The sequence below is a fragment of the Astatotilapia calliptera genome, chromosome 11, assembly GCF_900246225.1.
Source record: "Astatotilapia calliptera chromosome 11, fAstCal1.2, whole genome shotgun sequence".
NCBI classification, from domain to species: domain Eukaryota; kingdom Metazoa; phylum Chordata; class Actinopteri; order Cichliformes; family Cichlidae; genus Astatotilapia; species Astatotilapia calliptera.
In genome coordinates this window covers 24,060,188-24,085,218 of record NC_039312.1, presented here as the reverse complement: position 1 = coordinate 24,085,218, position 25,031 = coordinate 24,060,188, and the positions used below count along the sequence as shown (strand labels likewise).

The window sequence follows — 25,031 nt, the reverse complement described above, 5'->3', positions numbered from 1 at the left end:
TCAGGTTCCACAGACTTTATTTCAGCTGACTCAAGACAGACTCCTCACACAATCCTCTGTACAACACTGTTCCCTTCTTTGAAAACGAAAATACAAACACAATATAAGTTATGTACAAAAATAAAGCATGTTAAAAAAAATTACAGAGATACAAGACACAACAATTTTAATGCTCATTTGGGCATGGCTGCTATAAATAGTGACAGTATTCATATGAGCTTTATTTTGCTGAACTACCCAAAAAAAAAGGAAAAAAAAGAAAAGAAAAACAAAACGCCAGTAGCACCATTCTGAGTTCGTCCACGACAATGTTTGCCATCCGAGCATGGATGACACCCCGCTCTTGTGTTTCACATGAATTTTAAAGCCCCATGGCTCTGTGCAGTGCAAAAAAGTAAATCAAAATACTCCCGTTAACACAAACCAGTGAACATGTAATTCAATTAAAATAATGCTGCAAAACCTTTACAAACCTCTCACCAGGAGAACTTTCTAATGTAACACTTTCCACTGTTAATGAAATGTAACTGTTCATACTGTATTTATTTATTTTTAGTTAGACCATAGTTTGATTGGTGCATACAATCACCTAAGAAGGCAAGCTGCCATAAAAAAGGCAGCTTAATGAACCATCTCAACACCGACACACATTTAATGTGAACAAAAAATAATCATAAAAAAGGACAATTTCTTCATTTTAATGGACGAGTTCTGTTAAGTTAGTGTAGTGTCGTGAGTGCAAAAACGATACTGAAAACATTATCCTTCACAACTTCTCAATTCAAAACAACTCATGAAAGAAAACTCTAAATGTCACTTTAACATCTTCCAGGAGCTGCACCAAACACATTTCCATTAACACAAGTATTCAGTGTAAGCCATCTGACACACAGACAAGGCAAGAAGTGAAGGCAGACGAGCAAAAAGATGTATAACGTAACAGAGCAGGTGAATGCATATGCGGAAACATACTGAGTCTGTTTAACATAAACGTGTAGCTTAGAAGCCTGCCATATACTTAGCTACAATTAATAAATCATTCATATCGACTATGATATAAAAACCATCTCACAAGTAACTCAGACTTTTTTCCTGCGCTGACAATCAAAATGTTGCACATTATGCCGAAATCAAGTCTTTTGTTCTCAATGGCAATTCTGATTGTCACTTTTTGGGGGAGGGGGGTATAAAGCACATGTTGGTTCAAAGCAAGCACATGGTTTTACACCTCTGTTGGTCAATGAGAATAATTTTAACAAGAGTCCAGCTTCAGTCTTCAGTCGCATAATCTGTCGAGTGCACTCATACCTCTTTAGTGATCACAGACACGATGTGACGCATTTTGCTGATACGTATAGCAGTTGTAGTGTATTCTAGAGACAGCTGGCTTGGTCATGTGAAGCACTGAAATACAGTATAGCAACACATAATAGAATAAAAGACACTTTAAATTCATTATACAGTATATGTACATCTCTTCAAAATGCTCAAGTTGCTCTTACTTCTGGATATTGTCATTGCCTTGTGGCTGTTTCTTTCAAAATTTATTTATTATATACCAAACCCTTTAAAGACTTATTCTATCTCTCATAAAAATGTTACTTGTTTCTCTACATAGCCATAGTGGTCAGGTGCTGATGCCCCAGCAGCCCCTTGCGGCCTGCACCCGCTCCTGGATGCCCGCCTCCATTGCCGTGGCCACAGTATTCCTGCAGGTTCTGTCGCAAAGTAACCAGTGCGGAGCCCAGACAGGCGCGGTTCGGAGCCAAGACACCCCCCGGCAGCTGGAAGAGGACTGTAGCCACTCCAGCCATACCATCATCTGTGGGCTCCAGGGTAATGGGCCCCACCTTGAAGGAGGAATAGGAAAAGCCCATAAGCTGAGAGAGGAAAGGGTCAGGACGGCAAAAGTGCTGGTAAGCGCTGTATGTGGATGGGTGGTGATGATGTGAGGCTGGGTTGCCAGCTGTGGTACTGGCATAATGATGGGTGTTCAAGTAGTGCAGTGGTAAATGCTGGCCGCTGTTGCCTCCTCCACCCAAGGTGAGGTGATGGTGGTGATGGGCTGTGGGTCCGGAGGATGGGTCATGTTTATAGGAGACAGGTCCTGCTCTGCCCCTCTGGCCAACCACCACTCCACTTAACTTGCTTGTGCGGGCATGAGCAAGCGACACAGTGCTGCCCCCTACCCCTCCACCAGATGAAGGCAAGTAGATGAGCTGAGGCTCCTCCGGCTCAAGGTATATAGTGAGCTTAGCAAAAGGCCTTGATGCCATCTTTGTCATCTCCTGAATGTGGCGACGCTGCTCCCGACGGAAGTCCAGGAACTGCTTAACCTTCCACAGGAGGACGCAGACAGACAGGAAGAGGAAAAAGCAGGAGAAGAAGACAGAGAAGAAGACAAAAAGGTCAATGTGGGCTTGGTCCTGTCGCAGAAACAGCAGGCCCTGGGACTCTCCTTGTCTCTCTTCAGTTCCAACACCTCTCAGAGCGATGTAAAAGCGACTAGATTTCAAGGAGTGCACCTCATGGGGGAAGGTGATCACCACACGATCTCGAACACCACGGACAATCAGCACCGTCTGGGGTTTCCACACGGTGATATAGGTGATGAGTCCTTCAGCACGTTCCTCTCTAATTTCCCTTTCCGCTCCTGGAGGTTTTGCTTGCAGGCTTTGGGAAAGCACAGAACCTGCAAAGTTGGATGAGGTGTTGGCAAACACCTTTATAGGGGATGGAGGTGAATCCTTTTCTGTCCCGGCAGTTTTCCCTGGAACTACAGATTCCTCCTCGATCTTGATGGTGTGAATCCCTGTGTATCGATCTACGTCCACAATGAAGGTGTCATGAGAGTTGGACACGTACACCTCCACCTCACCAAAAGTGACATCAATGGTGACCCGAATGTCCACATTGGTGAACTTTGGCTGGGCAGCAAAGAATACAGTGCGCCCCTTGGGCAGGTTGCGAATGGTGGGATCATGAAAGCAGTTGGTCTGCGATGTGGGGTCAAAGCAGCACTCTGTGTCCACATTAAACTGACGGTAGCACTGACGCCCATTCACTGGTGTACCATTGAAAGAATCCTTGCACTTTGCACACTAAATGAAAGAGTAAAACACAGAATTTAAGCATGTTTCATTCACTGACAAAAAAAAAAGAAGAAAAATGTGGATTTCAACAAGTCAAAACTGTAAAAAGTGGAAACTGTGAACTCCAGCATGCACATACCTGTTGTCTGTAGCAATCTTTGCGATCACTCTGGGGGCTGCTGAGGCAGGAGGAGGTCTCTGTGTTGTTTTGGCAGGGGCAGCCTGTGCCATCGTGTTCATTGCATGTGTCTGCGTGGCCATTACACTGACACCTGTGATGAAGAGGAGAAATTAACATTCACTACAACTGTGCATGTATAAGCATTTCTCTTAATAGTAAAAGACACATCTGCTGATTATAACTGACAGACCAGGTACTGAGTAATCAAAATCACACATTAAAACTTTATATAATAACTTTATATAATAACACTCCAGTGACAGCTCAGCAGCAGATTTTACTCACTTCTCACACTTCCCCTGCAGCAGGAAGTAGCCACTAAGGCAGCTCTCACACCGATCCCCTACGCTGTTGTTCTGACAATTTACACATACAGCATTCTCCTCTGTTGGACCCTCAGACACCCAGGACTGAATCTAATAGGAGGACAAAAAGTGACAGAACTTTAAAACTAAAGTGGTTTGTGTTTGTTTTTTTAATATAAATATATTCACATACACAAACCCTCACGGATTTCAGTTACTTACGCTGTTAGGGTCAAGAGGATATAATTGTAGAGTTTCCTGTGCCTTCTTAAGTTCATCCCGGGATAGACACACAGCGCTGTTTCCCTTGCAAAATTCCCGACATGGATGGCAAGTGCCACCCCCCTTGGCAGAGCCCACAAACAGAGGCTTACACTTCTCACAATGTTTACCCTAGATTTGGGGCATAGAGGAAACAAAATGGATTACTGAATATGAAAAAAAAACAAAAAACGTTTAAGGCACGTGAATGTAGATTATTATAAGCACTTACCATGGTGTTATTGTGACACTCCAAACAAACATCTGGTTTGTTAACACCAGCACAGTTGCTGTGTTTGTTGCAGCTGCACTGAGAGGAGCAGTTATCCCCTACAAAGCCAAAGTGACACTGGCAAACTCCAGGGGATGTGCATGTCCCATTCACACAGCCTTGTGCACACACTGGCTCACACTGACCAGAAATACTGCACAGAAGGACGCAAAAAGCGGAGATTTCAGTGAACTTCTTCAGTCACTACACAATAAAGTTCAAACTATCCTCTTATATTACCTGCTAAGTATGTAACCCTGTTTGCAGGTGCAGTGGTATCCTTGTGGCAGATCGTGGCAGTCCTGAGTGCTGTTACAGTTGTGATGACCGTTGGCGCATTCATCCTCCTCTGGACAATGGAGAAAAGACCAGCTGCTGTTTGTCAAAGGGCAGACACCCTCACTCACACCTGTGGAGGGGGGGGAGAGAGAAAGACACAGAGGTATGCTGATAAATAACAAAACAATCCACTCATAACATGCCAAGATGCTCAGCTTCTTCAAAACCATAAATTTAACATTGTTCTCACCATCAAGTCCTCCCTGTAGGCAGCGTCCAGCTCCATTGCCCCCGCGAGAAGAACACCAACCACACTGAGGCCTAGCAATGCACTGGGAGCACTGAGTGAGCTGGGAGCACTGGGGAGAGCAGGAGTCTCCCCTAGAAAGCAGTCGACCGCACTGGCCTGCCTCACACCGGAGGGGCAGAAAAGATCGGCTCATGCACTACAGGAAGGGGAAAGAGATTTGCTCAGTTAAATTAAAAAGAAAATAAATTAACTTAAAGTCCAACATTCCAATCAGGGGTGGGTGATACGGCCTCAAAGTTATGTCACAATATTTTCAGAAAACATATGTTTTAATGATAACACTACAACATAAAAAATATAGGAACATTTTAATGATGGTTGCGCACAGCAACATTTATAAGTGTAAGTAAATGAACTGCATTTTCTATCCTTCCTTCCAATGAGCTACTATCACTGATGCTAACCTTAGCAATCTACTAAAACAAGGTGCCAGAGGTAGCAGCAACATAGTACAATAGTAGTGACACAGCACCACATCCAGTGAGAGTAAAGTAAAACCTAAGCACAAAAATGTAGCTTAGCTACTGTTAAATAATGCATTATCAGAGCTAATTTCAACTGCTCCCTCACTTACAAGGAGTCGCCACAGTGGCTCATCATGTTTGATCTGGTAGATTTTTTACATTAGACACTCTTCCTGATGCAACCATAAAACTATCCACCCAGAATTGGGATAGAGATCTGCTACTTGTTAGGAGAACATGTAAACCACTACTTTGTTACATGAGAAACTGAAAAATGTTTTCTACCTGGGATATCATTTCTTGAGTAAAGTCTTAACCAGCTGGTCAAAGCCCCTTTCACCACAATCTGTATTGTATCATATCTTTAGCCAAATAAAAGACAACTACATCCACTGTTTGGTCTTTCTGTCATGTACAACCTGCGAGTGAAATTAGCGAGTGCTACGGCGACACTGGGTAGAGCGGGTCTTTCACACATTGACAGCACAACACTGATCGCTAATATTGCCCCCTTCACATCCTGTTTGCACTTGTTAGTGGGTTTTTTGGCTTCAACTGGTCGTTTCCACCTTCAGTTGGAACTATTTTCTTGCATATTGAGCTTTGTTAGAGGTTGTTGAAGTAGCTCTTTTTTTAAGTTATTCTTTAATTGCATTGCTATAGCTGTGATATTGTGACATGATCATATGATGATGACAATCTTACCCGCTGCAGGGCCATGCTCCACACACAGTGCTGCCAGCCCCCATCAGAGCCATTGGAGCTCAGACAAAGGCTGCAGTTATGGAGACTGTGGCATGGCGGAGGGCACGGCAGAGGAGGGGATGACTCCACCTGCATGGGTGAGACGTTGAGCAGAGCGTAGCTGAAACATGTCCAGTCATAAGTGGGATTCACACTCAAGATGCGCCTCGTTTCGCCTGGAGAAGGGAAAAAAAGAAGAGAAGGGGGTCGACATTTCTTATTGGAAAATATTTATTAATCATAAAATTCATTTTCTGTAACACCAACACATCATCTGAACCTAGGTACCTGTGCGTTTGAACTGGCGAGTCCACATGCATTTTCCAGAAGCTGTACACTTGGGGCAGTCAGAAGCCTCACAGCTAGTCTCAGTGCAGTTGCTGGACAGGAAGATCTCTCTCTGGTTGATTCGACAGTCATGTACAGCTGTGCAGCTGAGAGAGCTGCTGATACAAGCCCCCTCTGGACAATTTGTGCACCACTTACACTGTAAAACAGGCTGGGAATTTATTAAGAACAGACTTTAGTTCACAGTAACGGTCTCTCTTTGAGTGATTAACTGTGTTTGAGAAGGGGCATTACATGTTACCTGGGATTGACTGGAAAATGTTTTAGGGTGTCGTGCAAGGCATTCACTGCATGTCTTGAGTCTGCGACATTGGTCTGGCTCACGAGGGGTTGGAGAACAGGGAGACTGTCCAGTGAAGCATCCCATTCTGATGGAGAACAAGGAACAGAAGTGAATGTCATATGCATTTTATTTCATAGCTGCACATAACTTCAAGCTCAGAATTGCTGTCAAACAACGTGTTACCTCTCAGCAGTGTCAGAAGAAGCACAGCTCCCTCTACACCATATGCAGCTGCCTGTGGTGGTGTTGCAAGCCTCTGGTGTGGGAAGAAGGGCGCAGGGGTCAGAGGGCACAGACAGGGTTAGGAGTCTGCCAAGGGTGACGCCATTGAAGCCTCCTGACAGGAAGAGACGACCGCCCCAGCTCGTCATAGCAAGGGACACCGAACCATTAACTGGATCTCCAACAGCTGACACTAAAACAAAAACACGAGAAGAGATTAGCCTATGATGTTTTATGATTTACAAATTAACCTGCAGCTAGAAATGTAGTTACCTGGTTGTATCCAGGTGTTACAGTTGATCTGGTACAGAGAGACAGAGTTACTGTAGTCTTCTGCTTCTGTCCTGCCGCCCACAATCACCATAGTGTCTTTAATCAGTGCAGCAGCATGGAAGAAACGGGACAGGGGCTACACAGGAGAGAGATGACACAGCAGGAATCCAGAAGTTATCTTTCTAAAGTGGATGGATGGATGTCAACTGCTTGGATTTTCCAACTTCTTACCTTAATACCCTGAGAGGTGGCCAGCAAAGACCAGGTGAGGTTGGGGTAATACAGGCTGTAGAGCTCAGCAGATGGCTCTACACTTTCCACGTGAAAGCGGTAGCCTCCAAAGACATAGATGGCATCAGTCTGTTCATGGTAGACTGCCGTGTGGCCATACAAACCTGATTCAAGAACAAAGCAAGTAAAATAGGTTTATGTGCAATGAAAAGAGTGTTTAGAGCTATATTTGTCTCTTTAAAAAAAAAAAAGTTTCACAATGTGATTCTGTATTGTTATAACAATAAGCGGTGCATCAGTGAGTTATTGACATTATGAAAGGCTTCAAAAACCTGTAGGTGGTGTGCCAGTGTGGGGGGCAATGGTCCAGTTTCCAGACTGAGGGTTGAACTCAAGTAAATGGTGATTGAAACCATTTTCAGGAGAGTAACCGCCAATCAACAGCACAGAGCAGTCTCGCCGTACAGTTAAAGTGTGACCTGCCACTGGAGGAAGCACTGTGCTCTGTCAGCAGAAGAAAATTCATTAGTTAAAGAAAGAAAAAAGATTTTTCACATATTCTTTATTTCCATATCAAGTCAGATACCAACCTTGTGCTCTCTCCAGACTAAACTGCTGAGATTGAGAGTCCAGGTATCCATGGAAACGCCATCTTGTGTGACCCCACCTACTACCAACATAAAGTTATGATTGGCTCCAGCGCCAGACTCATGACTCAGCATTGCAGAGGCGTGATGGTAGCGAGGGTTTGGCATCGACCCTTCTTCCACAGAGCTTGTCAACATTTGTGTCCAACGACGTTCCAACACAGAATATCTAAACCAACCAGAAGGAATTATTACACACATACAGAGGCAACACTGCACTACGTGACTGTGAGATTACCTAACCAACTTGTTGCTGGATGCCTACGCCAAGCTATGTGCAAAAGGGTTATGTAAGTTTTATTGTTCCTATGCTACAGTCTCAGAATATTATTATTATTATGCCAATAAAGGTGATTGTGATAGATTAAAATGTTGAAGATTATATTTCAAAATGTTTAAGATGCTGCTGCAAAGAAAGCAATGCATTTCAAGATTCAACATTCGTGTTACCAATTCCATAAAACCAAAATCAAAATGTAACTTATTCGGAGTTACAAGTTGAACAAAGGTTTGTCCCAAATATGAACAAACTCCTTCAAGGAGTTAAACACATGACACTTTCACAGTAATAAGACAGAAGGTTTTCAGTAGTTTTCACAAATGGATGGGCTTGTTGCCTGAAATGGCATTTTTCTACTCTGAGCACTCCAAATGCATTTCTACTACCATACCCATTCACCCATTCAAACACACATGCATTTGAGTGCATATAACCTAGCATTCATACACACTCACTCTGATAGATTCATCAAGTGCAACTTGGGCTTCAGTATTTTACCCAAAGATACTTTGACATGAAGACTAGAGTAGCCAGGTATCAAACCTCTCACCTTCCAATAGACAACCTACTTTAGCTCCTGAGTCACATGTGCCCCAACCTGAAACATGAATACTACTGAAAATTGATTCTTACAAGCTCTTTGTCTAAGCATTTATAGACTGTTGTTGCACTTTCTTACCTATAGACATTTCCCAGAATTCCTTCTGTCAGAGAAAGCCCTCCATACATCCAGAGGTTGCCCTGTGGTCCAGACACCAGAGAGTGTCCCATCCTGTGGAGGAACCTGTGGGCCTGGTTCTGTTGGGGGGAAAGCACAATGTTTATTTGTGTGTGCTGCGTTGTGTCAGCCATGCACACTTCAGTATTGTTCTCGTTTGTTTTTCTTTGGTCCTTACCACAGTCATCTGTGTGTCCAGTAAGGTTTCCCACACCAAGCTGTTGAAGTCTCGAGGAATAGAGCAGTCTGACCCAACCCAGCTCTCTGAGCACACGCACACTCCCAGAGACTAAGACAAACAGAGTTATGCTGGTTAATGTTCTGTGTTTTATTTTATAATTTTTTTAAAACTGACTTCCTAAACAAAAAAACCCTCAAAAACCAACCAACCAAACAAACAAAAGAAAGTTAACAAAAAAAACAAAAACACGAAAATTATCAAGTACACAACTAGAAATATGTTTTTATGAGCGTTACAAATAAAATAAAAATAAAAATGTCACAGTATATTTAATTAAGTTTTACTTTTGAAAAAAGAGACACTTGGAAATTTAAGAAAAGCAAACTTAAAAAAAAAAAAAAGTTCACAGCTCTTACTATATTACAAGTTCCTCTTCCTTCTGCTATTCCACAATCCTGTGGGCACACTAGCCGGTCACAGTGTGGTCCCCCATATCCCTGAGGGCACTGGCAGAGCCCACCCTGGCACTGGGCTCCACCTGGACATACAGATCCATCTTCATCCTCATCAGAGCTCTGCTGACACCGTCGTACCCAGAAAGATGCATTGAAGCCTTGAGGTCTGTCTGAAGTGACGTTGGCTTCAAAGTAGACTGAGATCACACCTGGAGGTAGAAGAGACGATTATACGATGCTGAGTGATTGTGTATATGTAAACTGGTTTTGTAGTCTAAACTGTGTATTTATTAATCAATGAGTTAAAGATAAACCTGAAGTGGCCTCCACTGTGATAGGCTGAGTCCTCGTGGTGCCACAAAATGCTCCAATTAGATTGTGATCAGAATGTACGACTCCGTTACCCAGAAAACGAGGCAGGCCATCGAACACATAGACATACGAACTCTGAAAAATAAAGCATCCTGAATGTCATGAACACAGTTTCAGGTACAGTGAGCTGTTAAGTAATTTGTGTTTATTTGAACTCACTTTACAATGGGTATGAGAGTCTGGGTGTAGTGTGAGAGCTACTGGGGGACAAAACTGTCTGGGCAGACAGGGTGCCAAGTTTTCAGTCACAGAGAGGACCCACAGGCAATGAGAAAGTCCACCTTTCCCCTCTGTGCCACTCCGCCACCCCAAAGAAGAGGACAGGGGAATGGTGGTGGAGGAAGTGGAGGACAGCAGGACAGAGCGGCCCTGGCACTGGCGGTAACATGTTCCATTGTTCCTAGATGGTACAGGATAGCATAGACAAGTCACGATCACAGAATACACTGAAAATCATTCAAGGAAATTATTCCTACTCAGCAAAATAGTGAAGATCTTTACCTGGGATCTCCATAGTAGCCAGGCAGACAGGACTCGCAGTGTGGTCCCTGAGTGTTGTGGGTGCAGTAACACTGGCCTGTCTGGTTGTGACAGTATCCCTGGAGAGAGTCGCCGTGTCCGTTACACTCACAGGGAACACAGCCGCTGCCACCAGCCAGGGCTGAGCCAAAGCTACCTGGACGGCAGTGCTCACAGTGAGGCCCTGTAGTCCAGTCTGAAAGTGAAGCAAGTGAATGTTAACCAATAAACAACACGACAGCCTTTATCTATCAAACACCAAAATGCCTCCCACAGTTTCAGTTTTATGAATAGTGACTGAAATCAAATCACTATAATCCCTTTATCAAAATCTGACCTTGGCATTCATCACAGATCCCTGGAGCAGTAATACAGGTGGAGTGGAAGTTGCAGCCACAGTCAACATCACATTCTACGCCACTCAGAACCAGAGTAGCGGGATCAGATGTCCAGCCCAGGGCGCATTCACACTCAAACCGTGGGCTGCCGCTACACTGGCCCTCACGACACTCATTGTAACAGCTGTGGGACGAAGGAAGATAACTCAATGAGCAAGACGAATAAAAAGATTTTATTAAGAGATTTAAAGAAGGAATTCGTGGATTACTGTATTTTAATGCACTTACGTTTGGTTGCAGTGCAGTGTGCCATCCCCTGTGAATCCTCTCTCACAATGGCACTCATATGAAGTGGGAGTGTTGATGCAGGTAGCAGAGGGGTGACAGTTGTGGAGGCCCAGCCTGCATTCCTCTACATCAGGACATGTGGGATAGGCCCAGATTGCATCTTGCTCTTCATCACTCAAATGCTCCAACTCCATCTCCATTTCTAAGGGGCGAGGTGGGGCTGAAGTTTGGGGTTCAGGGCTAGAGAAGCAAGAAAGACAAATGTAAACTTGGACTGATATACTACACACACATCTGGCTATCAGTTTGTTCAGGATATATGTACAAGAAACATGATGAGAGATATCTCACTTTGCAGCCCGAGCTTCAGCCACAGCCACACTACAGTTATACACTGATGGATCATCCATTCCTGCCCAGTCTCCCCTCAAGCATCTGAAAAGAAGGGCAGAAAATACGAAATACACACAGAAATCACAATGAGTGTTAACTTATCAGCAACCTGATACTATAAAGATTGCATTTGCCTTATATGCAGTTCTGGGAATCTGTATACTTTTTTGTGTTGTTATGGGTTTGCTGTACTTACTTTCCAATTGTGGGATTATTGTAGTCACCACACCAGCCACACTGAAAAGTCTTCAGGCACTCTGTACATGTGTTTAAAGCTGAACACTGCTTACACTGGGGAACTGAGTGAACACTGACAAGCAAAAAAATAATATTTTATTATTGATTGCCATTAAAGGGTCAATTCAACTGTCTGGCAAAATCTAAATGTGTTGTTTCTTGTGTTTTTGCTCATCTAATGCGAGTATATTACTGCATGTGAAAGCATTTGGAAAGTTAAGAAAAAAAATTCTCTCTTCAGGGCTGACGCTTCAGTACCTTCCACTTTTAATCAAATACTGGCAACTGCTTTTGATACCAAATCCAAAATCCTTGTTTTAAATTGAGTTTACATGAATACAGCCTCTCCGTGAATCGCTACCTTATCGTGGTGGAGGGGTTTGTGTGTCCCAGGGATCCCAGGGGCTATGTTGACTGGGGGCTTTTGCCCCCTGGTAGGGTCTCCCATGGCAAATTGGTTGTGGGTGAGGGACCAGACAAAGAGCGATTCAGAAGACCCTTATGAAGAGAACATCGAGGGAACAGTTTACCCTGCCCGGGATAGGGTTACCGGGGCCCCGCCCTGGAGCCAGGCCCGGGGAGGGTGCCCGAGGGCGAGCGTCTGGGCCTTAGTCCATGGGGCCCGGCCGGGCACAGCCCGAAGAGGAGACATGGGCCCATCCTCCCGCAGGCGCCATAGGGGTCGGGTGCATTGTGTGCCGGATGGCGGCCAGGAGCGGAGGCCCTGGCGGACTGATCCCCGGCTACCAAGACTGGTAATAGGGACATGGAATGTCACCTCTCTGGTGGGGAAGGAGCCTGAGTTAGTGCGTGAGGTTGAGAGGTACCGGCTAGATATAGTCGGGCTCACCTCTTGGGCTCTGGAACCAGTCTCCTGGAGATGGGCTGGACTCTGTCTCAGTCTGGAGTTGCCCCTGGTGAGACGCGGCGGGGTGCTGGAAGGTGCTCCACCTGGAGTCTCTGTTGTCCTGCTGGGAGACTTCAATGCTCACGTGGGTAACGACAGCGAGACCTGGAGGGGTGTGATTGGGAGGAACGGCCTCCCTGATCTGAACCTGAGCGGTGTTTTGTTATTGGACTTCTGTGCAAATCACAGTTTGGCCATAACGAACACCTTGTTCGAACATAAGAGTGTCCATAAGTGCACGTGGCACCAGGACGCTCTAGGCCGTAGGCCGTTGTAATCGTATCACCAGACCTGCGACCATATGTTTTGGACACTCGGGTAAAGAGAGGGGCTGAGCTGTCAACTGATCACCACCTGGTGGTGAGTTGGATCATGTGGCGGGGGAGGATGCTGGACAGACCCGGTGCACCTAAACGCGTAGTGAGGGTGTGCTGGGAACGTCTAGCAGAGGCCCCAGTCCACGAGATCTTCAACGCACACCTCCGGCAGAGCTTCAACAGCATTCCGAGGGAGACTGGGGACATTGAATCCGAATGGACCATGTTCATCACCTCCATTTCTGAAACTGCTGCACTGAGCTGCGGCCGCAAGGTGGTTGGTGCCTGCCGTGGTGGTAATCCCCGAACCAAATGGTGGACACCAGAGGTGAAGGGAGCCACCAGGCTGAAGAAGGAGTCCTATCGGGCTTGGTTAGCCTGTGGGACTCCGGAGGCAGCCGACAGCTATCGACAAGCCAAGCGGAATGTGGCTCGGGCAGTGGCTGAAGCAAAAACTCGGGTGTGGGAGGAGCTCGGAGAGGCCATGGAAAAAGACTTTCGGACTGCCTCAAAGAGATTCTGGCAAACTGTCAGGCGTCTCAGGAGGGGAAAGCGGTGCTCTACCTGCACTGTGTATAGTGCTGGCGGAGCGCTGCTGATGTCGACTGAGAAAATTGTCAGGCGGTGGAAGGAATACTTCGAGGACCTCTTTAATCCCACTGACACGTCTTCCGAGGAGGAAGCAGAGTCTGGGGATGTGGGGAATGACCTGCCAATTTCCAGGGGCGAGGTCAGTGAGGCAGTTAAACAACTCCTTGGTGGCAGAGCCCCTGGTGTTGATGAGGTCCTCCCCGAGTTCATGAAGGCTCTGGATGTTGTAGGGCTGTCCTGGTTGACACGCCTCTACAATGTTGCGTGGAGATCAGGGCCGTACCCCTGGACTGGCAGACCGGGGTGGTGGTCCCCATCTTTAAGAAGGGAGACCGGAGGGTGTGTTCCAACTACAGGGGGAATCACACTCCTCAGCCTCCCTGGGAAAGTCTATGCCAGGGTGCTGGAAAGGAGAGTTCGTCCGCTAGTCGAACCTCGGATACAGGAGGAACAATGCGGTTTTCGTCCTGGTCGCGGAACACAGGACCAGCTCTTTATCCTCTCAAGGATACTTGAGGGTGCATGGGAGTTTGCCAAACCAGTCTACATGTGTTTTGTGGACTTGGAGAAGGCATTCGACCGTGTCCCCCTGGGTGTCCTGTGGGAGGTGTTGCAGGAGTATGGGGTGTCTGGCCCATTGCTACGGGCCATTCGATCCCTATACAACTGTTGCAAGAGCTTGGTTTGCATTGCCGGCAATAAGTCGGACTCGTTCCCGGTGGGTGATGGGCTCTGCCGGGGCTGCCCTTTGTCACCGGTTCTGTTCATAATTTTTATGGACAGGATTTCTAGGCGCAGCCAAGTGGCTGAGGGCTTTCACTTTGGTGGCCTCAGAATCTCATCTCTGCTTTTTGCGGATGATGTGGTTCTGTTGACTTCATCGGGTGAGGGCCTCCAGCTCGCACTGAAACGGTTCGCAGCCGAGTGTGAAGCAGCGGGAATGAGGATCAGCACCTCCAAATCTGAGGCCATGGTTCTCAGCTGGAAAAGGGTGGAGTGCCCACTCCGGGTCGGGGATGAGTTCCTGCCCCAAGTGGATGAGTTCAAATATCTCGGGGTCTTGTTCGCGAGTGATGGGAGAAGGGAACCGGAGATCGACAGACAGATTGGGGCTGCGGCTGCAGTGATGCGGACGCTGCACCGGTCCGTCGTGGTGAAGAGGGAGCTGAGTGTAAAAGCGAAGCTCTCAATTTACCGGTCGATCTACGTCCCTACCCTATGGCCATGAGCTGTGGGTAGTGACCGAAAGAACGAGATTGCGGATACAAGCGGCAGAAATGAGCTTCCTCCGAAGGGTGGCTGGCCTCTCCCTTAGAGATAGGGTGAGAAGTTCGGCCATCCGGGAGGGGCTCAGAGTAGAGCCGCTGCTGCTCCACATCGAAAGGAGCCAGCTGAGGTGGTTCAGGCATCTGACAAGGATACCTCCTGGGCGCCTCCTGCGTGAGGTGTTCCGGGCATGTCCCACCGGGAGGAGGCCCCGGGGCAGACCCAGGACACGCTGGAGAGATTATATCTCTCGGCTGGCCTGGGAAAGCCTTGGTGTTCCCTCGGATAAGCTGGAGGAGGTAGCTGGGGAGAGGGAGGTCTGGGCCTCTTTGCTTAGGCTGCTGCCCCCGCGACCCAGCCTCGGATAAAGCGGATGAAGATGGATGGATGGATGGATGGATGGATGGATGGATGGATGGATGAATACAGTGACCAAATGAAAGGGTGCTTGCTGCTATTAGCAGAAATTACACTCACAGCTGATTATGAGGTGAAAGTTGCAATTAAAATTGAAGTGGAGTTGTTAGTCTGTGTTGACCTGGCCATGCAAGGGAAATACTACTACTACTACTAGTAGTACTACAAATCATAATAATAAGGCTCAGAAAAAGCAATATGAACTTATTTTCCATTAGACATAGTAAGAAGTAAATTATAAATAAGACAGGTACAAGCAGGAGCCCTGACCAGCAGTAGTCTTAGGGATGAGCAGAAGAACAAAACTTGAATTTTTAGAGGCAGTCAAACACATTTCATCATTTCACAGGATAAAAATACAGTTGGAACAGTCTTGAAATGTCAGAGCCAATTATGTAATGTCAGTCCAACTGTACAGTTGCTAACACCCAGAAAAAGGCAAGGAAACCTTTGGACAAATAAAGAGATGAGAGCGCGTAACCAGGGAAACCGCTTAAATGCTGATGACTATGGGTTTTTAATTTTTGCTATATAACTTTGCACTGTCCACTTTCTGCTGGGACTAATAACGGTTATCTTATCTTACAAAATATTTAATATGATGACTTTACTGACTTACTTACTCTTAGGTATTCATGAGTCATTTGATTATGTTAAGCATGACTTTACATTTAAAATGTAAAAAAGAAAATGATTATAGTCATTACAGCATTATAGACATGATGACTATATTATTATAGTATTTATAATGATTATAAATAAAACAAAAGGAAAAAACAAAAATATCTTAACAATGTTCTCATCTTACCTGTCATACCAATCCCTACACTCTCCATAGGGGTACTTTGTGAGGTAGGCAGCAAAATAGAAGCAGGCTTGAGCAGATTCACACCACGCACACTGGCTGGAGTTGGAAAGGCATTCACCACATGTCTTTCTCCTGTAAAAGAAAGTGAAAGTAGAGTAGAAAAGATGAGCTGGAGATGTTTGTATGACCGAAAATAATATGTAAAATGAATATTATTTTTCAACTCACTGGTTGCACACTTTAGGACACCCCCTTGGATCACGTATGGATCCATCTACTCTTCCTCGCCGACTGCACTGGTAGTCGCCTTTCTTGCTGGAGTTTATCTGCCACTCACAATAAGGGTCCTACAATCAAAGTTAGCACAGCATGAGTCAAGAATACAGTTATGGTATACAAGTCAGAATAATGACAGATAATGTCAGTTTTTATGTGCATCTGTGTTATACCTGAGTACAAGCAGAGCAGTCTCTGTATTCTTCACACATGGTGCAGTGCTGGGGTGCTAACAGCAGATGGAGCTGACCTTCCATCTTCCCTTCACTGTTCAGCCCCTCAGGGCAGGGTTCGAGGTCTGGGCTGTCACGCAGCAGACAGCGGGACAAAGACGGGCACCAGCCACAAGACTGGTCTGACAGGCAGGCCAGACAGGACATGTACCCTGAGCAGGAACCTGAGCGGTACGGCTCCGAGAATAGGAAGGAGATCTCCTAGAAGGAGATATCACAAGATATAAAGGAAAGGGTATTAAAACTATGCTTTTGTTTCATGATCTAAGAAAAATCACAAAGGAATTTTGCATAAGTTAGTTTTGCTGTTGAAGTTAAACTCACACTTCCTCCAGGCAACGTTCTGTTCCAGATCAAGGCCATCTCACTTGTTTGTCCTGAGCCCGAGTTGTTCAGGTAGCCCTCCGCCTGAACAAGGTAATGGTTTCCCCGAGTGAGGTTAGAGAAAAGTCGACTCCCATCTGGTCGAGTCAGGAGCTTCAGCTCCTTTTCCTGCTGAGCTGCCCAGTGACCCACCACCTCCTGATCAGCAAATGGGTTCACAATGCACAAAATATGGACATGAAGAAAATATGGATAAAACAATAGTGTTTCATAACAATATTGAGCCCTGGGGACAAGGATATTGGCTTTCGCCAACAATTCTTAAGCATTCCAACAGTTCCAATGTTTGGCCATATGAAATTGAAATTATTTTAATTTATTATCAAATCTACTACAAATAATCCTCTAAAGAATTATGCTGTAAAGAAAGAGACAAAGAAATTCCAGCTGACATGCACTTCTCCTCACCATCTGGCTGGAGTTGGGTCCTGTTGCCATTCGAGCCTCAAAGTGAAGCCTCTGGATGCGAGCCCACATGGAGACCGTCTCTGTAGGAGGGGGTGCAGGTGGAGGCCCGCCCCACAATGGGTGGACAAACCCCCTAAACTGTAAGGCTACGTCCATTTCTGTGGTAGGGCCAAGCATGATGGTGGCGCTGCGGAGGATGGTTACCTAATGTGAGGGGTGAGGAGGATGGAGGACAGTGGAGGATGATGGAAGTGGAAACACATCAACAGAGGCACTATTCTCTACTAACTGCTCCACAAAGTTTCACAAACAACTTGAACAAAAATATCCTTTCTACCCAAAGCAAACAGAGAAAAAGAAAAAGAGACATGACGAGGTTAAAAAGCATAAAGCACAAAGAAAAACTAACAAAAATAGAATCATTATATCCAAGCTCGAATGCAATATTGGTGGCAGGAAGGAGGAGTAAGTATAAGCAGAGAGGGAAGCAGTTACAGGCTCAACTGGTAAAGTCAAAACATTTGGACTCCATACCTGGTCAGGCTGGGAGTCGTTGCGGGGGTGCTGGAAGGTGAGCAGGTGCAGTCCCGGGACATAGTTCTCGGTGCGACAGGAGTGGAGGGAGGTTAGGAAAAGGGTACGCTCCCCCCACCAGCCGTACGCCCCTGAGATCTGGTCCACACGGCACGCACTTCGCTCTGTGAGACCGAGAGGGAAAGGTCAGCACATGCACAAAAAAAACCCCTAAAATACCCCCACACATCGGGCCTCTTAAATCTCATATTACAGCAGCTTTCTACTGTGCACTACTGTACTGAAATGAATGTAATTGGTAAGTCTTGTTTGACGTGTGTTCTGAAGGAGTAAAATGACCTCACTGCACCAGAAGTATGTGACTAGACAGGCGAGTCAAACTGTGGTTTGAGGAACCTGTCCAGTCTCAGCTGGGTATAGCCAAGTCACTGTACTTCACCTCTGAAACACACCAAACACGAGTCAATTACGTCCCTCCCATGTCAACTCCCAACATCATTTTCCAGTCTTGACCCTTTTCGTCTGCCCTCATTCCTCCCTCCCTGGGACTCACCTGACACTGGTAGGCAGGACTCATTCTGAACACACCAGCCAAATTCACCAGGGGCACGGGCCAGAGAAGCTGGAGTGCCACTGAACACCAGACAGGACTGGCAGTCAGACAGGAAGCGAGCAAGGCCCAAGCAACCAGTACTTCCACACTGCGACCAGAAAACAGAATTTGCACTTTAGCTATACCTAAACAAACAGTCTGAAAAGGAAAGGATTAGATTTCTGAAAACGTAGAAATGGATCCCCCCCCCCCCAAAAAAAAACAAAAAAAACAGGCATTGTTACAATTTAACACAAAGTCTGAGAGAAGTGTTACCGGGTTAGTGGGCTGGTACTCTCGACAGCGGCCTTCACACCAGCTGCACTCTGGGTTCTTCAGGCACATATTTTCATCTACTGCCTCAGCACAAACAGCATCCTGATGATGAAACAAACAAACACAACAATTTCATTACCATTAGATGCTCTTAGTCAACATAATTTTCAACCACTGAGATTCTTCCAGCCACAGACAGTCTTCCAAATACTATTGGTTTACAGCGCTTTCACTCACCCTGTCACCTTGGTCGCTACTGACAAAAAGGGGAACTTTGTAAGCCACAAGGTCTCCACGCGCAATGCCACTGTAACCTCCAGCAACCAGCAACACTCGTCCCTCCATCACTGCAGCAACATGTGAGTAACGTCCCCTCACAGCATCACCACCTTGGAAAAATATGACAGCTCTGTGACCACTTCACATGCAGAGGTAACAATCACTAAGATGGATGGTGTTTAAAATGGACCTTAAATAAAAAAACAAATGTAAAACAACAAGAAAAAACTGCATGTGCCTTTGCATTTCAGAGTTCTGGCATAAGGCTACCCACTCAGGAAAAAACTGAAGATGGTGAAAATAAAAAAAGTTGAAGTAAAAAGGAGAAGTGAAAATAAACTTGTGCATTTGTGCAACCTGCTCAGATCTCAAATGGATTTTAGCCCCAAATCTTCTGATTGTCCCTTAGGTTTGTACAAATATACTCACAGTGGAGCATAAAGACATTTAGTGCTTATTTCATCTACATATACAAAGTGGACTTTATTTGGCTGTCTAATCACAACCATTTCAAGACCAAATAAAATATAATGTGCTAGAAAAATAAATCAAACACGTAAGGTGCAATCTAGAAGTCGGCTGTTTTGTTCACTTTCATACTCACTGAGTTTCTCCTTTGCTGAGACCCACTGGTGACAACCCAGATGGTAGAAAAAGATTTCCTCATCATAGCACTTTTCCTCATGGAAATGAATGTGCACATTTCCTCCTGCAAGACAAACAAACAGATAAATATAAACATGGCTGGACTGATTATGAAACAAACTCTGCTAATTATCTCAGGACTCACCGTAGACAACCATGTAGTTTCCAATGACAGTGGCTGAATGGAAAGCTCGCTCTCTTGGGCCAGTTGCTGCGAAACGCGAACGGAAGGATGTCCAAAATCGTCGATCCACATGGAACACGTCTGTTTTGTTCACCCTGACACTAAACCTAAGAAACATATACAGTATGTATATTTCTATTGTCTATAAAGATGCCGTTTTTTAAAAGTCCCCACTTCCTGGAGTTTTCTGAAGCACTTAACTAACTTTGTGTAGCAAGTTATCACAAAAGAATTAAATCTTGGGATAAAATATATCTTATTATGTTGGGATGAGATGATGAGATATTGGTCCAATACTGACTTAAAAAGCTCAAGTGGACATTGATGACAATGAGCCTGTCTAGGGAACAGATTGTGTGTTGCTTACACAAAATGTCAGCAAAAGTCAGTGATGCTAGTGCATCACTAGCAGGAGGGATTGATAAAATAACAGACTAAACTAATAGTATAATTAATAAACTTAGGAAATCAATGTTTAAGTGAGTGTGATGTGGTCTTATACATAAAAGACAGATTCCCACTCTCCTCTCAACCTCTACCTTCTAATGTATGAGAAGGTACACACCTGGCAGTGGTAGGCCTGTGCCCTCCATAGACAAGTAATGTCCTGGAAGGGCCGTGGAAGACCATGGAGTGCCCAGCAGTGGCAGGTGGCTTCCCACCTGTGGGCTGAACCGTCTCCCACCGTCCAGAGCCATGCAGGCCGAACCGATACAGAGTCGAGGAAAACATATCCTCCTCAGTACGACCTGGGAAACAAATTTGGGTTTGTTCGTTTCTTAGTGGATTAAAAATGCTGATATAAAAAAAGACAAAGTGCAACGTGACAGTATACATGCGAACCCACCTCCAAACACATAGAGATAACTGTCTACTATAGCCGCAGCGTGATTAGCCAGTTTAGGAGCACCACGTGAAGTGGAAAAGCCAAGCTGTTGCCAGTCATCATTGAGAGGCCGGTACATCCACACATCATTGGCCAGGGAGCCGTTGGCTAGCTCTCCTCCAAAGACAACCATTTTACCCATATACTCTACTGCTGTGTGGGAATGACGAGCCACCTGACAGAGTAGGAGAGCCAAAGAGAGCACGAAGGAAAGGAATACGATTGAGATGTTAAACCAAAAAATGAGAATGCTAGAATTCCCATCGACTATGTTTACATGTGCAAACAAATAGGATATATTAAAAAAAAGTGAGTGAGCAGAGTATACACTGCAATAAACTGATTTCTATAAAAACTAAAAATGCACATTTGTCATAAACAGGTTCGATAAATTAAAAAAAAATATTCTTAAACAGTTACAACATTATTTACAAAAAAATAAGCAAATATTCTTGACTTTATCGATTTACCTTGTTTTTAACAAGCAATCAGTAGAATGTAATACTCTATCACCACAAAGTGGCATTAAATAAATACGGTCAATGAGCACTGAACAAAAATAAATAAATAAATAAATAAATACATAAATAAATAAATAAATAAATAAATAAAAGAAAGCAAGAAAGGCATGTTAAAAGTTTTGATATCCACAAGTATGCAAGGATCTACTTAAATTCAAGTGATGGAAATTTTAACACTAGATGGTGACCTTAAGGATCTGTGCAGATGTCTGCATGTCTGCCAGTCTTTTGCTACTGGATGACTGCATCACAGAACACTAGCTACCATGTGCCCTTCAGCCACACTTCAAATAAGTGTAAGAGGTGCTAACTGTCAGAAACTGGTTAAACAGCTGTGCCATGTTGAGATTAGGTCGTACGTTTGGACAGTAACCAGAGAGAAGCATAAAATAAAATGTTTAAAAAGTGTGAATAATGGACTGCATTAACTGAGTTGTTGGAGTGAAAAAATTGAGCATTTGTATTAAAATTTTACAAATGATATTAAACAGCTGTAGAGACCAACTTTGTGAGACTGGTATAGTCCTGCATTAGCTAGTAATATGTTTCTGTTTTTTAAGATTTTGCATTTAGGCTATTGCAATAAATGGCCATAAGTAAATGGTTAAACTAGTATAAGTTATAAGTAATAGTAATAGGTTTTGGCTTTAATCCTTCTCTATAGTTTTAATATTGTCTTTTAAAGTTATTTTAAAAAGAAATCCTGATTCCAGAGTTGTTCCTGAGTTCCTGGTTGTCAGAGGATAAGTTGGGGCCTGACAAGTCATTGAGAGAAAATCTTGGAATGGATATCTTTGAATCCATTCTCCTGATTAAGGAAACTACATTTCTTGCCTACATGACATTTTGAGGATCAATTTATTGTAAAGTGCTGACAGTAACTTGGACACTTGTTTGCATAGAGAATGACAAAGCAAATGCAATAGCAGAAGGTAAGAAAAACAGCACATGTTTGAGTGTATGTTCACTTACAGGTGAATGACCATAAGACCTGCTTTCCCATTGGTTGGATGTAAAATTGTATTTGATCAAGTCACCAAGAGCTCTGTTCAGATCAAATCCTGCAAAGAAGATAAGCAAAATATAATTCAAACAAGCCAATAATGAGATATGAGACTGATGACTCAGACATTGGCATTCAGCTCTAACAAAGACATCAACATCACTGATGGTTAATATGTAACACAGCAACAAATTGTGTTGAGTTATGATTATTAACATATACCAAAGAATCAAAGTCAAAAACCTTGCCGTTGTCTTGTGTGTTAAAAATGTTTTTCTAAGCAGAAAAATTGTATCAGTGGAATTTAACTGTGTGTTGCTCTTACCGCCAAACAGGTACATGGCTCCTGTGGAGGAGAGGTACACGCCTGCAGAACCTGTCCTGGGAGGTGTGTAGGGGTTTTCTTCACTCACACGCCACCACTTCCCTGCACCGCTGTCATTATAGAGACCAAGCTGGCAGTTTTGACCCACAAAGCCTGGCTTACACAGACAACGCTCTCCTTTCTGAAAAATGAATGAAAGCAAATATGAAAAGTTTCATCACGGCACACAAATGAATAACCTAATCAGGTTGAGAAACGCGTTACTGTGCGACTATAGTATATATTTTTTATGTGTGTTCATTTAATCGTCCCTATCCCTACTCTTACCTTGTCACACTGGCCGTTCACAGAACAAGCTTGAGTGCACAGAGGGGTTGTACATGAGGGCCCACCCCAACCCTGATGACAATGGCACTTTGATGTAGAGGAATCACAACGACCATGACCGCCACACGCTCCAGGGCACAAAGAGAAGGTGTAAGTTGCATTGAAACCCAGGAGGTTGTAATTAGCGTCACTGAAGAGGTGAAGCAGCATCTGGAACACAGTTTAAGAGTGAACACAAATTAAGTTAGAATTCAATGCTAATGAAGTTTCAAGAATCATCCTGGCCTTTCAGCTGTGGTATCTTTTCTTGGTTACCTTGCCAGACTTTGCTTCAACGGGCTGGGGCAACGTGTGGCCACTCAGACTGGCTAGCAGGGGGCTTTGGTAGGAGTCCCCATCATACACAAAAAGGTAGTCATAAGTGCACTCTGTGTTCATGAAGGTGAAATTCAAGACAATGCGGTGACTGTTGTTGGGAGCTGGAAAATATGAAGAATTCGATAAATATCACTTTGAATAATCACAGAAAACAACAAAAAATAATGACAAAAACCATTTTCTCCACCTTTGATGAGCCACTCGCAATTCCCATTGACAGAGTAGTTTCCTGCTCCATCTGTCACATAGCCAGGTGGTCCCCTCAAAACCTGCCTGTGGCCCTTGCAGTCCCCTGCCTGGTACAAAGGCGACTTGGCCAACAGGAGAACGACCAGGATGAAGGAGACAGGGAGGGGGGAGGCCATCACTGGCACTGCCTGAAAGATGGAAAGGGAAAGAGCAAGGTGGGAATCGGTTGGTGTTGGTGTCCTAATAACAAACCTTGAACATTTTCAGCACATATGAAGACCAATCTCTTAAGGTTCGTTTATCGACTACATATAACAACTGAACGATCCGATCTGGATACAAGGGAACGCCTTATGGACATCAAAGTCCCCCTAGTTGTTCTCAGGTCTCGCTGTTCAGTCTTATGCCACTGAAAGGGTCCAATTTAAAGCGCTATGAGTCATATGTCAACTGCAATGCCATTCACCCTGCAGCAACAACCAATCAGGCTTAATGATCAGATTACAATGATTACTACAAATTGCCAGACTCAAGAAAAGCTATTGCAAAAATTCTTATGCTGATGTTGCTAACGTGTACAGGGAAGTAGCTCGTAAACATTACGACTCCAGAAATCATACCACACAAACGTCAAGGTGAAACGACGATAATCCACATCTGCAGTGTTACATTAGAATAGCACACAACACAGTTTAACTTTTATTATCTGGGTTTCTTACAAAAAACTAGCCAAAGGATGAACCTACGACAATTAGCAGCAAGGGTCTCTGCAGGCTATCACAACAAAGCTAACGAAAGGGTAGCTAAGCTAAGGTAGCAAACGGAATACAGTTAATCTGAGCTCATCAGTTGGTCTGGATACAAAATAACACTTACCATTTCCCGTCTCTTTGTTCGCATGGTGGTTTACATTTTCGGCAGGCCTTTAAACGTCAGTTACTGCACGAGCTAACTAGTGAGGGCTGCAAACTGACAGCTGGCTATCCAGTCGATACTAAATTGGATTCACTGCAGAGGAGAGCGCTACAGCATTCTGCTCTGCTAGCCTGTCCGCTAGCTAGTGGTAGCGGCTCGGCCAAATCCAGATGCGCAATCGTTGGTTGCTGCAGACCCTAAAAGAATCAGTCATTCTTGAGAGTAATTCTTCATTATGTAATAACAAAATGATGGTACACCTCGGGGAACTGCTTGCAGCTATCAGCGACACGTTTTAAAAGCATCGACGCTACTCCTGCGGACCATGTTGTGGTGAGAAGCCAGTGTTTTGGTGCTTTTTGGCAGGCGAGCAATAACCAACGGTGACCAACACAAAGACCCATCCCACTACTGCCACCCAGCGGAGACAATCAAGATTTACACTTGGCTCTTGTGTAAGCCATAAACGGAGGGTTGTTTATGAAATATTTTGTTCATTATTTATATCACTTATTTGTGGATAAAGTGAATGCCTTTAGAGGTTCAGCAGCGGATCATCTATTTGCATTCTTATGTTCTTGCTTTTTGTTTGTTTGGGTATCTGTAAGCACTTATTGATTTTCTGCAAATTAACAAGTTAAAGTATTATTTTCACCACTGCTGAACTCATCTGCTCCC

The 25,031-nt window shown here is 44.6% G+C and overlaps 1 protein-coding gene across 1 annotated transcript; it reads right to left on the bottom strand.

Annotated features, from left to right (window-relative positions):
• megf8 (multiple EGF-like-domains 8) lies at window positions 1-24,769 on the bottom strand. Its single transcript, XM_026183994.1, has 44 exons — window positions 24,315-24,769; window positions 23,437-23,626; window positions 23,187-23,350; window positions 22,872-23,081; window positions 22,545-22,725; window positions 22,189-22,277; window positions 20,657-20,870; window positions 20,375-20,558; window positions 19,771-19,916; window positions 19,585-19,689; window positions 18,939-19,090; window positions 18,702-18,803; window positions 18,387-18,534; window positions 17,834-17,997; window positions 17,300-17,503; window positions 16,832-17,029; window positions 16,448-16,708; window positions 16,227-16,345; window positions 15,999-16,130; window positions 11,652-11,765; window positions 11,414-11,497; window positions 11,063-11,302; window positions 10,774-10,958; window positions 10,419-10,632; window positions 10,077-10,317; window positions 9,860-9,992; window positions 9,507-9,754; window positions 9,088-9,198; window positions 8,871-8,989; window positions 7,855-8,080; window positions 7,597-7,768; window positions 7,265-7,428; window positions 7,034-7,169; window positions 6,722-6,953; window positions 6,497-6,623; window positions 6,196-6,406; window positions 5,869-6,083; window positions 4,640-4,835; window positions 4,351-4,519; window positions 4,072-4,264; window positions 3,801-3,971; window positions 3,559-3,689; window positions 3,232-3,364; window positions 1-3,101 (listed from the first exon to the last, which is right to left on the bottom strand). Exons 1-44 carry the CDS (start codon window positions 24,336-24,338, stop codon window positions 1,611-1,613), a joined length of 8,643 nt encoding a protein of 2,880 aa, XP_026039779.1. The 5' UTR covers window positions 24,339-24,769; the 3' UTR covers window positions 1-1,610.
• Between the last annotated feature and the right edge of the window lie 262 nt (window positions 24,770-25,031).